Here is a 16,967-nt window from a genome sequence, read left to right as displayed (position 1 = left end):
CGAGCTGAAAATTGGTGTACGGGGGTTTTTTGGGACGGCGAATTCATTTCCGGCGTCAGATCTACACCACAGCGCTCCGTTCTCTCGCAAACAATCTTTTTTGAGCTCAAAAATGACCTGAAAAAAGTTGTGGAATTTCCCATTTTTAAGACGGATTCTGATGGAACTTGCTACGAGTAGGTGTATAGCCAATAGTCGTATGTTGAATGCAGAAAAATGCCATCCTTCGTTCTTTTCATTATCGATTTGTTACGTATTTTCTGTACCTAAGCTTATTTCACCCAGTAAAAAAATTTTTCCCAATCAAGCCGAACGTTTTTTATTTAAAAAATAAATAAATGAATAAATAAATAAATGAATAATGATAGATAATGATCATGATTGACGTATAAAAAACGTAATGAATAAATATGGAACATGCCAATGAAAATACGAACTATACGAACAAAGTAGAGTGAATGCACACAGAGACATAAATAAGAAAAACAAACTAACAAACGGTTCAAAAAACAAAAAAATAAATAAATAAAACAACATACGAACGCGTAAAAATACAGGTATAGATAAATAAATTGTATCGGTAAGTATAGTAAACAATATATGCGAGCCTCGCTCACCGAAAGTCGCCCGATTGGCAAAAAAGCAAAAAAAAAAACAGTTACTCGACATCGGCAATCGAAATCACAGTCGGAATCCATATCACATATCCAATCCACCATTCAAATAGTTAGGTAAAACAGGCCAATTGAGAACGCTGCAGTATCTTCAAAGCCGACGATTAATTTTAAGAAAAACCGTGAAAATATTATTTCCCGCAATAATTCAGTAACGAAAGACTCGCTTGAAAGTGTTGATCTGAAACGGCGTGAAAGACAATTGACACGCGCAAATGATGGAAACGACCTTTAAAAAATGATAAGAAATTGCAAATCGCAGTTTTTTAAAAGAAATTGGTGGTTCGCCAATCGGGCAATTTTTATACAGATTATAAAATGTATATCTATCTACATATTTAGGTAATCTTCGCTACGAATGTCGCCAATCGAGAATGAAAAAAAAAACAACGATAGAAACGAGAATGATATTGTTTCTCATTATTTGATTTCTATCTCGACTATCGATTTTTCATGGTTCAATTTCAATTCGAGCTCGAGCATAAAAAACACGCATTTTCTGTCAATTTTGAAAGATTTTACTCGTAAAAACGTCGGAATAATTTTCTCATCGTTAATACAAATTTTTTAAATAGAATAATTTAAGCAATCGAGGGGATCAAAAATTCGGACCGTAGCGTTTTACTGTTCTCCCTGACTTACGGTGATTTATAGAATAATCGAACACGCAAATTTAGACGTGTAATTCGATCAAATACACGAACGCGGCGAATTGTGATTTAGTTCTTCCCGCAGTCCTCGAGCTCGGTCTTCATTCCGGTTTCTGTTTGTGACAAATGCCCTGAAAACTCGGTAACAAAAATAAATAGGTATCTACACGAAAAAAGGGGGGCGACGAAAGTTGAAAAAAAGCTAAAACTCGATAATAAACGAGCTTACAATACACACGCAATACCTATGGCAAAACAACACTGCGCGCATAGCGCATGGACAGAGGCGCTTTCAAAATGTTTTAAAATAGCGGAATGGAAATGAAACGGTCCGGGTCGCTGTTGAAACAGTCGCCAAAGAACGATACCTATTATACGAGTACATACATTAAAATTTTACACGAGTAACGAAAAACAAAGAATAACGCGATAACGCGAAATCGGGTCCTAGATGGTAGCCTACGTGAATTTTGAAAGGTGAAAGATATTTCGCTCGTTCGCCAACACATGTACGTATATGTGTATGTAGACTCGACCATAAAAAGTGAATTTTTGTAACACCTCCAAATATTGCGTTTGTGGTCGTAGGCTTCTTGTTTTCTCTCGAGTAATCGTCACTGGAAAATTAATGCCGACCGTATTTTCAAAAAAAAATTGAAATTTGTCGCTTTGTTTTTGACTCGAAAATACACACTAGAACGAGTCGAGTAGGGAATGTGTGGCTTGAAAAAGAATTAAAGAAACACGAGTAAAGTTGACCGATAGCTTGTAGAATTCGGCGCGAAAATTGAAATTTGCTAGCACATATGTACATACTCGTATATGTACGAGTAATAAGAATGTGAGAAATCGTACGGCTCATCGTGTATTCGGATTTCGGATTCGCTTCACTAGCCTTTTGACTTGTCGATGTGTCGTACTGACCCAAGGGCACACTACGTCTTCACACGAGCCATTCGGTGATAACAACGAAAGCGGTAACAATATTCAAATTTGACCCGCAGCGCGCGTACGAATTCCAATTGCTCGTTCAGTCAATGGTCTACGGTCTAGGTACAAGGCGAATTACGTAGGATCGCGCGTACCGCGTACGTAGATACATACGAGTAATTATGATAACCTAATAGTACCTACTAATATATTCTGTACACACTACACAGTATTGATTAGGTACAAAAAAAGAATAGTCTCGCTCGCAGGAATCTGCATTTTGTAGGCTCGCTGTACATTGTAATACAAGTAGATAGCTGGTAGATTACAGTAGACTTCGGGAGTGTATAGTTATTTCAACAACAGCTAACAGCTTCGGCCCAGCTGTGTCGGCTTCGGCTTCGCCTTCGGTTTCGGTTTCGGTTTCGGTTTCGGTTTTGTTCAATTGAATAACACCGAGCTGGGATCTTCGTTGCCCATTTGTTTAATGTAACGAAGAACGTCTTTTTTGGTGATAACGCCGAGTAAACGACTGCAAAATAAATTGGCCGCATTAGCCGCTATATGCATCAATTGGTACCAACACTACTAATACTACGCAAGCACCAAGTACATACATCTATAATAATTATTACATACATGTACGTACAGGATGCGCAAAAATATCGAGTACCTCCGAAGAAATTAAAACGAAAAAACAAAAAAGAAAGAAAATAAAAGAAACGGTACCCGTTGTGAGTGACCAAAGTTTGTCGCAGACCCAGCTTTCTGAACATATCGATAACCGTCTCCATAGGTGTTTGATCCGTGATGGTTATAGGAGCCATATCCAGAATTTTTTTCAATCGTAAAGGAGGTGGCGCATTCGGAGGTAAAGACGGTTGGTCCACTGTGAACGTGACCAACGAATTACCATCGTAACCGTCGTTTGTTCGTTTGGCATTTGCTAAAAAAATAAATAAATAAATAAACGAAATTGAAAAATAAAACAAAAACGCACACTGCGAGCTGCGCTGGCAGTCAGCACGCAGAATATAGAATATACGGCTACTGCTCAACACTCACCGATGGCCAACAAAAGATCTCTTCTCAACACGAAGCCGACTAAATACTGCGATTCTTGCGAAACGACCACCGGAAATCCGTTATGTTCGGTATTTTTCATCAAAGTTTCTACTTCGTATATGGTCATCGAATCTTGCGTTAATACGTTTAACGATTCGCTGCGTCTACAATCGCATATTCGAAGGTACAGCGTACGGATGTCGATGAGATAGGAGGTTACGACATAATTACCTAATTGGAAAACAAATACGTACCTGGGTTGCATTACATCGGCAGCTAAACCAGTATGGGCGAATTCTTCTTTGCTATCTAAGAATGGATATCCGTTCAAACTGATGTGCGCGTCGTATATACCTTGTTTGCCGAGCGCATCGCCGACCCATTTGCTGGCCATGGCTGCCGCCATCAGAGGAACTATGTACCGTACGCCGCCAGTCAACTCGAACATGATCACCACTAACGATACTGTTAACAATCGGCGAATTAGCGAATTGACAGACAAACGTAAAATTAAACGGATACCTAGTACGTAGGTAGTAGGTACAGTCAACAGTGGTACGACGCGACGCGACGCGACGTTGGACGAACCTGTCATTCTAGTGACACCTCCGAGTACAGCTGCTGCTCCTACCATAGCGTACAAGCCAGGCGTAATACAATCGTCCGAACTGGCGCATTCTCCGCTGAATATCCACAGATGAGGGTAACGAAAGGCTAATTGTTGCATGGCGATGCCGACAATTCTGCCCGCGATACTTCCCAAACATAAGCTGGGTATAAACAATCCGCAAGGTATTTTCATTCCGAATGTGAAAATAGTGGTGATCAGTTTGAATACCAAGGTGAGTAACAAAAGCCATATAGCGTGGTAGACGCCTGGGCCAGCTTCCGCCGAGGTCGCTTCTTTGAACGACGTCACATTATTCAAGTACACGTAATCGCTGTCGCGTACAAACATACGAGTAAAACAACGTTACGTTACGTTACGTTACGTAAGAATCGCTAACAACGAATTTTTACCAACTAAAACGACGGAAAGCGCATCGCTTAGGTACATATACTCGTACTATACTCGTATGTATGAAGATGAACCGTGTACCTGTACCTACAAATGAACCGCACAGGCACAGGCACAGGCAGAGGGAGGATGAGGAATAGAAAAATATGATCGATACTTACCAAAGACCATCCGAGCTGGACACTCCGCATTGACTAAACAACAAATATATAAGCTGACTGGTACTCATGCGAGTGTACGGGTTGGGAAAAGAAAGTAGCGCTGTTATCGCTGTGACTACTAATACTTCGGTAACCGGATATTGACCGAGTTTCGTTGTTTTGCGACATCTGCACCAGTATACGTTCATTTTAATGAAAACAGTCGCTATAATCCCCTGTCAACGTACGAAACGGAACAAACAGAATGTCGCGTGCGTGAAATAAGTAGAAAAGTAATACAAAAAAAAAAAGAAAAGAAAAAATTTTTTTAAAAAGTCGATAGTAACGTGAAATCTAACTCACCCCGATAATACCTAATCCGATGAACGGTATCAATTCGAAAAAATTCCACGGTTTACTATATTCCACGTAGAATAAAACAGAATGCTCGTTTCCGAAAGGATTAATCGAGCGTACCACGAACGCTGCGACTAATGCGCAAAAAAACGACCTCCACAGCGTTTTCAGCGGGAAATAGTAACTAACCTGCGACAAAAAGTACAAGTACATTACGCATACGCATACGCAATAATGCGATAGGTACGGCGCGGCGCGACATGTGACTTACTTCTTCCAAGCTGAAAAGCACGCCACCTATAGGTGCCCCGAATGCCACAGAGACGCCAGCGGCGGCGGCCGCCGATAAAATTTCTCTTTTTTTCGCTTCGTTTCTGCCGTATTTTGGAAATAAATAGGACAAAATATTGCCTGAAAAATGGGGCGCTTCGTCATTAAGAAAGACTGGCAATGCTACTCGTACGTCGTGCATGTACATTGTATGTACACTGTACACTGTACACTGTACGTTGTACAGGTTGGATGGAGGCGGGAAGCGGCAACTCAACTTACCTATGCAAGATGCTATGTGCACCATAGGGCCTTCTTTTCCTAAACTCAGACCAGCTGACACTGCCAACATAATGCCAACGGATTTTATGATCAACGTCCATTTGCCCAAGTATCCGCGTATAATGAAACCGCTCAGTATAGTTTTTATCTAGGAAAAAATGGCAAACAAAATACAGTAAATTCGCAACGCACATCCGACAGGACACCGGTGGCGGTAGCCTGTATAAGTAGGTACAATTGTACATAGTAGGTAATGATAGGTAGGTGGAGGTACAGTGGTACACATACATATACTTATACACTTACCTCTGGTACTCCAGATCCGCAAGCATACGGTGCGAAAATTTTCACAAGTCCAGCCGCCAACGCCGCAAAACAAAGAGCGAACGCGATGAAAAACAAGTACGAAACTATATACGCCCAGACACCAGTTCTCGACGAGCCCAACACTTCGGACCACATTCGCCACTATACGATCAATCAAACAGGCCGAAATCAATCAATCCATAATGAAAGAAAGAAAGAAAGAAAGGCGAAATTCACACTCACTTGCGAACAATTGCCCTTCTCGGCGCCTAAAGACGTCTCGTTGGATGACCAACAGCACTGCTCCATGTTGAGCCAAAATGCTTCGGGGCATAAGCCGAATTTCAAATCGCTCATCCAGGAACTGCCGATGTCGACGATACCGGCCACCGTGCCCGTAACCAAGCCCACAAAAAGTACGCATAACCAGCCGGACCAAGCATCGTGAGCGCCTTTTATCAAATCGAAAACCGAATTTTGTTTGCGCTTGATAATGTACCGGTGACGCATGCGATCTCGAGCGATGTCACGCTGCCAGTCGATCGTATGGAAATCTTCGTATTGTCCGATTCCGGGAATATCATCCGAATCTGCGAGCCGCAAAACAATAACGTAAAAGTACAGTATTGAAAACCACCACCATACGCATTACGCATACCATACGTAAATAACTATCCGGCTTTTCGACTCGTCGAATACGTACTGTACAAGTGTACAAGTACGAGCATCTAATTTGTAAAGGTTTGCGTTTGTACACAGTACACAGTACACAGTATACGTATGTCTACGAATATGTACTAAGCGCGAATCTGCGTAAATTCGCGATAGAGATTCAGACGAGATAGATGAATGAAAGTACCTAATCGGTTAACAAATGTCGCGAATGCGCGCGACACGACGCGACGCGACGCAGCATCTAACTACTCGAGTACTTACCGTAATGAACGCCGCCCGCGAATTCCACTTCATCTCCTGCATTTTAATGTAGCGAGCGTGATTGAAAAAAAAACAAACAAACGAAAGTACGTTCTTGAAAGCTGACAAACAATACGCGAAACATTCTACTCGACTTACGGAGGAAACCTCTCGGTCACTCGGTGGCCGATTGACGATTTCGCTGAATTTTTTCATCGCAGCAACAGCGGCGTACAGAGTATCTACACTCTACAGCCCCATTAGGTAGCTTGTAGAGAACAAATTTAAGCCCTCTCCGAACCAACAGCGTTGGAACACGTACGGGATTTTCGCACTTTCAACATGGCCGAAAAGTGCAAAAATTGATGAAAATAATCAAACCGCCGCTACCTACGTAGGTATAGGTAATTATTGATAGTCGGAGGGTTGGGTTGCTCGACAATCGACATGGCCTATGATGTTTACAGCACAACACTTCAACAGCTGTTGTTGTAAACGATTACGGGCCTCGAACCCTGGTTGTCGTACATACGTAATTTGCGGTCGACGTAAACGCCGACGGTATCGATTGATAGAAAAATATGTAGGTACAGGTAGCTAGCCAGCCAGCCACTAGCTACTAGCTAGGTACTACCAGAGGTAACATTAACGAACGAATACGATTTATTACCGTGTAAATGATGCGGCGGAAGATTGGTTGAAACTGAACCTTCAGCCGTAGTACCAGTTGTCGTGATGTCCACCATATCGTCATCCGAACTCAGATAACACGAACGATTACTAACTTTCGATCGCTAAACAAAACCAACAATACGATAAGACGCCATGTTTCACGAGACCGTGCCCACATCGTTTTCGTAGCCTTACCATTTTAGATCAGAATGAATCCATCCGATGTTCGGGTATTCGTGGATGCGAGGAAATCTGATGACAAGTATTGCGGCTACGGTTATGGCTATGGCTATGGCGTTGGCGTGGTTGACCGGTGACTTTGCGAACGAGTTGCGAAATTCGTACTCCTAGGACACGCGAAATAGCCGACATTTATACTCGTATAACTACCTTAGCTACTACGTAAGTATCTATTCGCGAAGGAAAGTTATTTTAAAAAGACGATCCGAGACTACGATACTTGCCAAGTTGCGACGACCAAATTGAAGAATAATACTTCGCAACTACCATATCCGTCGCATCGCATTTCATAAATGGACAACCAAACAGCGTCAGCGCCGCATCTGATCTGTGACATTCGATAACGGAATAGTTATACGCAATTCGCCAACAATATGCTCCACAAACACCGATATTTGCTCACCTGATTCGGGTCGAATACGCGCACCTCGCACCTCGCACCAACCTCCAACCGTTTCGGCTAGGTATTCCCCGTACTCGACGACAGACAAACCGTGAAACAGAGCTTTTCAGTTTTCTACTTCAATCTTCCGATGCAAGATCTACAATCATTCGTCACTATTACCGTCAATCGTCAAATATGGTGAAACGCAAAAACTACATATTATATACGCATGTAACGCATTATCATTCGATATTACTCACCAGCGATTGCGAGGTAGCGCTTCAAATAGCTTCGCAGGTTGAAAAGCAATTTCATTCAATTCTCTTTCAGTCTTCCAAGCTCTCGAGTTTTGAAATCGACAGAATCAATCAGTGAAAAAAAAACTAAAATTTGTACATCGGATAATGAATGATTACGAATTTTGATGATATCAAACGAAACTAACGAAACACTCGGATCGCTGGTTCGCTGGTGGTGCTTGGTGCTGCCTGCTGCGTGCCTGGCGCATTCCAGGGTTGCTGCGGAATTGCGGATCGGACCCTCAAAAATAGGATTCAAATCACGGATCACGGATCACGGCTCACGGGTGCCGTACCGTACCGTACCGTACCTGAATAAATATCTAATGAGTCATGAGATGATGAAGATGGAGTGACAGTGACAGTACGAGTACATACCGAATTACCGACTACCTGTACCCGTACCCGAAAAAACTGTTCTGAACCCGAATCCCGATAGATCGGGTACTACGTTTGGGTGTTCCATCTTCGGCATCTTCCATCAAAATTCATGTATCCACTATCCAAATTCCAAAAATTCCAAAATAGCAGAAAATGAAGAAATCCCAAGCCCAATACCCGTACCGGCCGTACCCGACTCCGACTCCAACTCTTTGAGGAGAAAATCTGTACCAGACCAGGACCAGACACCCGTACCAGAAAACGGGTTTCGGCTTAGGGCACGATGACGAAACCCCGAATTGAAAATATCAACTGGATTGATTTTCCAAATTCTAATTTCCACCAATCGGATTCGATTCATCATCCGTCATCCCCCAAAAATTGACCAATCGTAGCGTACATGTGAAAATTGACTACAGCTGCTTCACCTACCAAAATGATAAATTCGTAAATCGCTAATCTCGTCAGTCGTCACTCGGCAATGTTGATTTGAAATTTGAATTTACAGAAACCTTCGGCAAAAATCTATTACCACACGCGGCAAAATTTAATTCGTAGGTAAACGAGCGTTGGCTGTCAACATTTTCGTGGCAAATGAATGAACAATACATACGAATAATAAGTAATTTACAATCGAAGAAATTTTCACGTAATTTATTAATATATACATACATGTCCTAATATCAACGCTAGACGATAACGAATCGATTTCGTGTAAAAAGATGTCGGATTTCTTAATTTCAATACGAACGAAGCAGTCCGAACTGAAAAATGGGAAAAATCGACAACAATGTAGGCGAAGTCGTCGTAGTACGATTAGATTTACGGGGAATTTAACCGAATAAAAGATGTAGGTATAGGTAACCAAAAGGATGGGTAAACATGAGAAACTGCAGCATGGGATTAGGATCTGCCTCCGAAAGGGATCGTTTCCAATGCGAAAAGAAAAATATGACGCGGATCGCGCTTCCGTTACATATCTACTCGCGTGCGCTTTGATTTCAATGCGCGCACAGTCATCGCCATCGCCAGTTGGTAGGAATTTTCTTCAATTTGGGCCAAAATCAGAAGGTGGCGTTACAAGGCGAAGAGGGCGAATTCAAAAACGACTTGGACTTTACCCTCGTTTTGTGGCATCGCATCGCTAACGAACTAGGCGATATAACTGTACTCGTCTCTTGAATTCCGATCACGTTCCATGTACTGTTTCTCGATCAGCGTTTCTATGCATTTTTTAATCATATTGATCGAAGGATTGAACGAAGAGCATTGACTTAAAATCTGCAACATTAGCGAAACGGTTCGACACGATTAGGTAACGCTGAAAAAAGCACGCGCCAGCGCGACTGATCGAATCGTTTAACAATCGACACGAACCTCTTGAATTAGGGCGTTATGTTTGAGAAGTTTTCGAGATTTCATGACGCGCACGATGGTCGCTTGAATGAATAATTTACGATCTTCCTCCACCGAAGCGATAGTCTGAGTAGTTTCCATAGGAGTTTCTTTCTGTAAGCTGGCGGTAATTCGTAATCTGGTTCTTTTGTTGGAATATTTTTCATTAAGCGAAAGCACGGTATCCGGCTTCAACTCCTTGACAAGTTGGACAAGACAAAACGCGATAAGACGCGCATTCAAAACACGGTTCAATATTGAAACAATAACGAGTACGCAGTCCAAACACCGCGGACCGCCTACTTACTTTCGTATTTGAAGTTAGGATTTTACATTCGACTAAAGTTACGCAATTTTTCAAAAACTGTTCCCAATTAAGCTGCAAAGTACTTTGAATTTCCGAACACTGCAGCGAAGTCGAACTCTCGAATAACAGCAAAATGGCCATTTGAAACGTTTGCATGGTGATGAAGTATACTTTACTGAGATAGCACAGTTTAAGCTCCCCTACGAACACGTAAAACAATTATTCGACAGTTGTATCGCATACGCGGACGTAGACTCGACTAAACAGATAGCAGCGGCAGCGGCGGCGACGATGGTACAGTCAGTCGCTACGAGTAAAGGTTTTCATCCAAAAACAGTAGAGGATACTCGAAAGTACATAGGAAAAAATTCGATTTTACGGCGGTGGCGGTCGTGAGAAAAAAAGCTCGCGCTCGCCAATTACCATACATTCGGTTGGAATGACTGTACCGTGTACGAGTATGATAAAGACCAAAGACCGCTACTAACGCTTCTGTTTGTTCTATTCGTATGTATTACTACCAAAAATTTTACCTTGACTAAGGTGGTACATCCACGTAAGACGCCTTCCGTTATAATGGCAATTGTAAAATTTCTCAAACTGCGGAATAAATAAATGACAGGCCAAAGTAATAAAACTGTAAGATGTAGATTCGTAAATTGAAAAACGCGCGCTATCGCCGCTCAATTTTCACTCACCGCTTGCATCGATTGTGTAAATTCTTGAGGTATTGTGAACGAGGTGACTGCTGCTTGACCGAGAGGCCACGAACCCGCCTACGCAATAACGAAATTTCATGAACTACATACGTAGTACGTACCTATGTACTATCACTAGACCTACATATGTATTACCTAACCTACGTGCTACGTTATCGTCTCCGCGTCTCTACACATTCAGGTGCGAGCGTACGCGTACAACAATAAGGAACGCGGCTACGCTAGGTACTCGAATTAAAATGCGCTTGTACGAGTATTTTTACCTGTAATACGTGCACGTGAAAATTTAGAGAAAGCGTGATGTGATTTTCAGGTAGATACGAAGCGTTGAATTTCTCGATCAAATCCTCCGATATTTTCATATCGGTAAACATTCGATGCAGCTTGTTCGTGAACTCGTAGCCGCAAGCAGTCTGAAAATCAAACACACGAAACGGTAACATTAATTATCGTCGCGCGTACAACTACTCGTACATAACTACGTAAACATAAATGATGTAATACAAAAAAAAAATCGGTTAACGTTTCATCTCGTACTACTTAGTAGTAGTACTCGTAAATCTACCTAGTACCCACCTTCAGTTTATCAATCATACTTTCTTCGGCATCCATTGACTGACTGTTCTGGTGTATCAATCTTTTGGCAAGCATTCTAGAGTAAAACTTCTGAAACATATCTTTGTCGTCGAGGTATTTAAATATTATAATGGCGTCGCTCAATTTTTCATCAACTTCCATTTCAGATAGTCCCTTGGACGATTTTTTCAACAGCTGATCACAATATTTGGCTAACTGGATTCGAACAAACGGACAAGCGCAATTTTTCGACGAATCAAAAACAATCGATTAAAAAATGTGTTAATTTAAAACAAAATAACGCAAACAATCCAAATCGGCGTACATACGAGTATATACTAGTCGCAGAATACTAAGCAAACGCAAATTCACACGACTACTCACCAGTTCGGACGATTTATAACTCTTACTCTCTGGCGAATAGTTGACGATATGAATACAAGCTTTATCAAGAGCACCCGTGAAACTTTTATCAGATTGAAATATTTTTTCGATGATTTGCTTGTACTTTTTGTAAATAGACATGATTATCTCGACGAAAGACATACACATCTGGAAAATATTCAAGTCGCGCGCTGATTAGTGATTTAGATTGATTATATGTACATTTCGTATAGAGCGTTCGCGTTTCGCGTTTGTTTATACGGTAGATAGGTAGGTAGGTAGGTACACATTTATGTAAGATTGCTACGTGTTCTTTTATACAGATGTGTACATACCTACTTATATGGTACATTTTTGTAAGGTAAAAATATTACGTAGTAGAAGAGAAGTATAGTAACGTCTTAACGTAAACCAGGTAATTTAAAAAATCGACACAGACACGATAAATAAGTAGGGGAAAAAAACGCTTACGTTGTCGCCTTTGATTTCGTCCAGTCTATGTAAACCTTCGTCGACGATGTGATCTTTGAATTCGGCCATGTAAGGAATCAAGTTCTTCGAAACGGAACGCAACAATATATACATATTTGCCATGTCCTGCTGTCGTTCTTGCGATATGATGGATTTCGCCTCGCTGTACAACGCTGACAAATAATCTTCGACCATGTATTTCTCGCAGCACGTTTTCATGATAGAGTGGGAACTGCGGATTTGGAAGAAAATCGTAAAATTAAATAATCTAGACGAGTACGTAGGTACGGCTACTTACTAAAATAATCGAAGAAATGCGCCTACACTAGACAGTCGACTACTTGGAAGAAATAAGAGTAGATCTGCCTACCTAGTGCCTATAGTACGCGCTTGTAGCATTACGAGTCACATCTTACCTGCTATGGAGGAACCGTTGACAACGAATAGATTCTTCCTCAAACAATCGAATAACACGTTCCATATACTGCGTAATCGTGTAATTCTGAAACCAGTTGTTCGCTTGAATTCTGAAATATTCGCCGCTGGCCGCTACTAATGGTTTTTCCAATAACGATTTATACAACTGCAAAATTGTGTTTATGATAACGAGTTACACGATGTACTGTACAAGTTTCAAAAATTTTCTAGGCAATAGGCGGTGTAGCGATTACCTCGATGTTGTCCCGTTTCTTGAACTTGTTAACCGTGACAAAAGATTCGATCACGCCGCGTACGATTTCCGCATTCACCAGATGGCCGTTTCCTATTCTATCCTGATTTATACATTCTAAAACGGCCGACACTAGGCTAGCCTGCAGAGGTTCGATCATATTTTTTTTCCATATTTCTAGTCCTAACGGTAAGAAGAGCTCGATAAGAAACCAACAGGTAATATTAATGCGGTGGAACGTACGACGCGCCATCCTTTAGTACCACACATACCTAATTCGCCGATTTCCATTTGTTCCATATCATTGTCTTGATGATTTCCATAAATTAATTCAGCCTCGGAAAGCTGATTAGTTTTTATGTGTTGCTGGTTCAAATATCTATAACACGTAAGCCCGTAAGAATAAACAAACGAGAACGAGATCCACCGCGCATCGTACACGCGTACAAAAACGTTTCTTACAATAAATCGCAACGGACCGGACCGGACCGGACCGGTGCGGCCGCCGCCGCCTCGATCGAAGCGCGTAATATTAGTCTTTCGTAATCGTACTTACAAATATAATTTATGCAGATAGATAATTCCCTCGCTGTAACGGCTCCATCCTTCGTAATAATTGTGCAATATATTGTCGTGACCCAAACCGCTCAACTGTTCCAACAATTGTTTCACGTGGTCGTCGAGAAAGTTTTTCGTTTCTACGTACAATTTATCAGCCAACGATTCGGGGTACGCAACGCATAATCTGTACACGTCTCTGGCAAAACAAATTAAAAAAATCCAAAATCATTCCGATTTCACCATCGCGTAAAATACGTCAAGAGAATCAGAAATTCTACGACACGAACAGAAACCGATCATTCCATACTGGTCTTGGTACGTTTGATAACGTGATAACGCCGTATACCGTTTTCTGTAAGTCGTTCCAGGTTTCGTTGAAATTGATTTCTTTAGGTTTCAACGACATACTTCAAATCTTCATACTGCAATGAGTTCAATTCGTAACTAAAACTACATAACAACTAATACGCAATCATACGCACCACATAACGTGTTACCGTTAAGCGATGATGATTTGATAACGGAGAAAATCACGTCGAATTTAACATAATTACACAATCGCAATAGAGAAATACTCACAAACAAGCAGAACAGACAGTTTCAACATTGATGGTTTGCACAGAAATGCATCTTCCGATAGTACACAACGATTCAATCAAAAGGCGCAGAATTCCAGGTGACTATTTTTCCAGCTTCACTCTCGCAGCAGATGAATTCTAAGGAATTACGCGGTTCGGGAAAAACAAAAGACTTACTGCACATCGACAGAGAAATGAACTCGAATCAAAGAAATAGAAAGAAAAGAAAGGCAGACTGCCAGACTAAAAACAACAAAATCTATTCTATTTCTAAATGTAAATTCATTTCATTTCATATTTATTACATTACTGTTTTTCTCTCAACACTAGTGATGGGCCGATTATTAATCGATTAATCGAATAATCGATTAATCGGCCTGAAAAATAATCGTTTGGCGATTATTTTTTCTTCTTCCGATTAATCGATTAATCGATTATTTTGAAAAAAATAATCGATCATGTTTTTATAGGGTATTTGGCGTAAATTTTATCACAATCTTGTGTTTTTTGGCGTTAAAATTGAAAAAGGATAATTTTCAAAACCGTGAAAACAGAAATATTGACCAATCCATCTTGTATTTTCATCATTTTCTCCAGAATAATCACATTTCTGTCATTCTCTGTTATTTCAACGGTCAATTAATTAACATTTTTACGTTTTTTTCAGCAATTTTGAACATTTTAATGTGATAAAAAAATAATCGAAAATCATCGATTTAATCGATTATTTTTTCACCGATTAATCGGAGTCGCGATTATTTTTTTGGCCGATTAATCGATTATCGATTATTTGAAATAATCGATTTTTGCCCAACACTACTCAACACAACTATGTCATTGATCAACCAACGATCTCATGGGTGCATGGAAATGGATGAAAACTGAATAATGAATAAAATTTCCAAGCGCATGCTGCACGTTGCATAAGCAGACAGCAGCTCATGCAGTCACGGAATACCGTAAACCGTAACGCTCGCACGGGTGTACGTATCAAGTCGAATGAAATCGGAACCCAATCGCCCGGCCAAAAGTGCCAAAACTGCCAAAACCCAAACTAGCCAGATAGCCAGCAGCCAGTCAGCCAGAGTTTCAACAATTCAACATTAATTAATTGGAATTCAAATTCGAAATTAATTCGAAAAATTGGGCTCATTTTTGACTAAACCTGAAAAATAGTGCTGTAACTACTAACTGAAGCAGCGATTTGTGATGACTGATAACTGTCGAACAGGAACAGTCGAGATGTGATGTAATTGTGATCGGGCTTACGCTTTTCCCTAGTCAATGGAAAATTCGCTTAGAAATGGAGCTTCGAGAGTTGTGTTACGATAAAGCAGAGTACGTTGAAACGGTAAGCGTTTTTTTTTAGTGAATAGCGACTGGCAGTTGCGCGAGTACGATTTTTCAGTTTTCTCGTCTCACTCGATTCGACTTGTAATTTCAGGCATCTGGAAATAAAGTTAGCAGGCAAACGACATTATGCGGTTCCCAAAATATAATTTTGTTGGGCAAAGTAATCGTTCAGTCCAACGCTATCGTCAGAGGCGACTTGGCTAATGTGCGAACCGGAAGATACTGCATCATTAGTAAAAACTCCGTTATCCGACCGCCGTATAAAAAGTTTAGCCACGGGTACTACACCCTATCAAACGTATAATTTATAAGCTCGCGTAACACTGATGATCGTTATTCGTTATCCGTCAGGGGAAAAAAACGAAGAGAAAAGAACTGCGACGAAGATGAAAAACCTCGTAGTCATAACTGCGATGAAAAGTACATGTGGTTGTTTATAATTTGAAAAACCAAGTTTGAAACGAAACGATTCACGTAGTTCTGCATGCGATGTCAAGTACCTTACCTATCGATACCTTCTCGAAAGAAATTCATTACGCTCGTCTTTGTTTACCCAGTTGCAAAATGTAAAAGTACCTACGGCAGCGTCGTATAAATTCGATAATTGTGTGGTATTGGGAAATTTCTGTCTCAATTCTCACGTAAACTCGGCTTCGTCTTAGTAATTATTTCATTCGACAGTCGCTAATTAGTACTTACACGCCTCTGTCATTTTTCGTAAAAATCTCGAATAATGTTCAATTTTGTTGTGCTCGTTTCAGGGTTGCATTCTTTCCCATGAGAATCGGCGATCACGTGTTTATTGGTGAAAATTCGGTGGTAAGCGCGGCCGATGTGGGATCCTACGTTTACATTGGCAAGGACGTAGTTATTGTAAGCACAACGCGGCATTTAACGTACCCGACCAGCTGTTGAAAAAAGAGTTGAATCGAGTTTGTTTGCAGGGTCGACGTTGCATATTGAAAGACTGCAGTATGATCGCAGATGGTACCGTATTACCTCCTGAAACGGTGGTACCGTCTTTCGCCAGGTACGGTGGTTCCCCGGGCGTGTACGTTGGCGAACTGCCCGAATGTACGCAAGAACTGATGATCGACTACACTCGAAGTTATTACCAGCATTTTGTTCCGCAACAATCAGATTAACGAGGATTGATCGTTTTTTTTTTTTTTTAGAATTATTCATTTCTCGATGTAAATTATGTACATAAAATATACTCGCATTCTTGCGAACGGAATCATTGTCAATCGTAATAAATACACATTTGGCGGCTGAATGAGTTTTTATTTTTCCCATATCAAACTCTTGTTCTAGCTGTCAATACTACTTTACTTGTACAGTGTACGTAAATACACTCGATACTGGTTTA

At 40.9% G+C, this 16,967-nt stretch overlaps 3 protein-coding genes across 5 annotated transcripts; 1 reads left to right on the top strand and 2 right to left on the bottom strand.

Annotated features, from left to right (window-relative positions):
• Window positions 1–303: 303 nt before the first annotated feature.
• ClC-c (chloride channel protein 3) lies at window positions 304–8,382 on the bottom strand. 3 transcript variants are annotated; one of them, XM_065363985.1, is made up of 17 exons: window positions 8,165–8,382; window positions 7,923–8,077; window positions 7,744–7,847; window positions 7,475–7,626; window positions 7,278–7,401; window positions 6,629–6,664; window positions 5,936–6,282; window positions 5,693–5,854; window positions 5,387–5,534; window positions 5,106–5,245; window positions 4,841–5,023; window positions 4,499–4,713; window positions 3,908–4,260; window positions 3,574–3,784; window positions 3,320–3,483; window positions 2,984–3,200; window positions 304–2,786 (listed from the first exon to the last, which is right to left on the bottom strand). In XM_065363985.1, the coding sequence occupies exons 4-17, from the start codon at window positions 7,475–7,477 to the stop codon at window positions 2,696–2,698; spliced, it is 2,394 nt and encodes a 797-aa protein (XP_065220057.1). In that variant the 5' UTR covers window positions 7,478–7,626; window positions 7,744–7,847; window positions 7,923–8,077; window positions 8,165–8,382; the 3' UTR covers window positions 304–2,695. The 3 variants fall into 3 exon arrangements, with proteins under 3 accessions (XP_065220057.1, XP_065220056.1, XP_065220059.1); XM_065363984.1 differs by having other exon boundaries at window positions 7,923–8,061; XM_065363987.1 differs by lacking the exon at window positions 6,629–6,664 and having other exon boundaries at window positions 7,923–8,061; window positions 8,165–8,381.
• An 840-nt stretch (window positions 8,383–9,222) lies between these two features.
• Cul2 (cullin 2) lies at window positions 9,223–14,579 on the bottom strand. The gene is made up of 15 exons (XM_065363988.1): window positions 14,247–14,579; window positions 13,955–14,089; window positions 13,663–13,863; window positions 13,379–13,485; window positions 13,108–13,289; window positions 12,853–13,019; window positions 12,437–12,668; window positions 11,966–12,133; window positions 11,582–11,797; window positions 11,269–11,418; window positions 10,985–11,062; window positions 10,820–10,886; window positions 10,287–10,486; window positions 9,962–10,177; window positions 9,223–9,865 (listed from the first exon to the last, which is right to left on the bottom strand). Exons 2-15 carry the CDS (start codon window positions 14,071–14,073, stop codon window positions 9,737–9,739), a joined length of 2,232 nt encoding a protein of 743 aa, XP_065220060.1. The 5' UTR covers window positions 14,074–14,089; window positions 14,247–14,579; the 3' UTR covers window positions 9,223–9,736.
• A 708-nt stretch (window positions 14,580–15,287) lies between these two features.
• On the top strand, window positions 15,288–16,874 carry DCTN5-p25 (Dynactin 5, p25 subunit). Its single transcript, XM_065364018.1, has 4 exons — window positions 15,288–15,596; window positions 15,690–15,877; window positions 16,360–16,471; window positions 16,543–16,874. The coding sequence occupies exons 1-4, from the start codon at window positions 15,549–15,551 to the stop codon at window positions 16,741–16,743; spliced, it is 549 nt and encodes a 182-aa protein (XP_065220090.1). The 5' UTR covers window positions 15,288–15,548; the 3' UTR covers window positions 16,744–16,874.
• The last annotated feature ends 93 nt before the right edge of the window (window positions 16,875–16,967 follow it).

This window comes from Planococcus citri, chromosome 4 (genome assembly GCF_950023065.1).
Source record: "Planococcus citri chromosome 4, ihPlaCitr1.1, whole genome shotgun sequence".
Lineage (NCBI taxonomy): Eukaryota > Metazoa > Arthropoda > Insecta > Hemiptera > Pseudococcidae > Planococcus > Planococcus citri.
This window is presented reverse-complemented; position numbering and strand designations above follow the sequence as displayed.

What these genes read in the sequence shown, in the direction of transcription:
- ClC-c (XM_065363985.1), bottom strand. An exon ending in TGCTTTTCAGCTTGGAAGAA is followed by an intron (nt 5,024 to 5,105) that starts GTAAGTCACATG and finishes TTTTTGTCGCAG; the next exon opens with GTTAGTTACTATTTCCCGCT. An exon ending in GCCGATGTAATGCAACCCAG is followed by an intron (nt 3,484 to 3,573) that starts GTACGTATTTGT and finishes ATGCGATTGTAG; the next exon opens with ACGCAGCGAATCGTTAAACG.
- Cul2 (XM_065363988.1), bottom strand. Translation starts at nt 14,073, where the DNA reads ATGTCGTTGAAACCTAAAGAAATCAATTTCAACGAAACCTGGAACGAC. An exon ending in TTCACGTGCACGTATTACAG is followed by an intron (nt 11,063 to 11,268) that starts GTAAAAATACTC and finishes GTTATTGCGTAG; the next exon opens with GCGGGTTCGTGGCCTCTCGG. An exon ending in TTACACAATCGATGCAAGCG is followed by an intron (nt 10,887 to 10,984) that starts GTGAGTGAAAAT and finishes TTTATTCCGCAG; the next exon opens with TTTGAGAAATTTTACAATTG.
- DCTN5-p25 (XM_065364018.1), top strand. Translation starts at nt 15,549, where the DNA reads ATGGAGCTTCGAGAGTTGTGTTACGATAAAGCAGAGTACGTTGAAACG. An exon ending in TATAAAAAGTTTAGCCACGG is followed by an intron (nt 15,878 to 16,359) that starts GTACTACACCCT and finishes TGCTCGTTTCAG; the next exon opens with GGTTGCATTCTTTCCCATGA. An exon ending in TTGGCAAGGACGTAGTTATT is followed by an intron (nt 16,472 to 16,542) that starts GTAAGCACAACG and finishes GTTTGTTTGCAG; the next exon opens with GGTCGACGTTGCATATTGAA.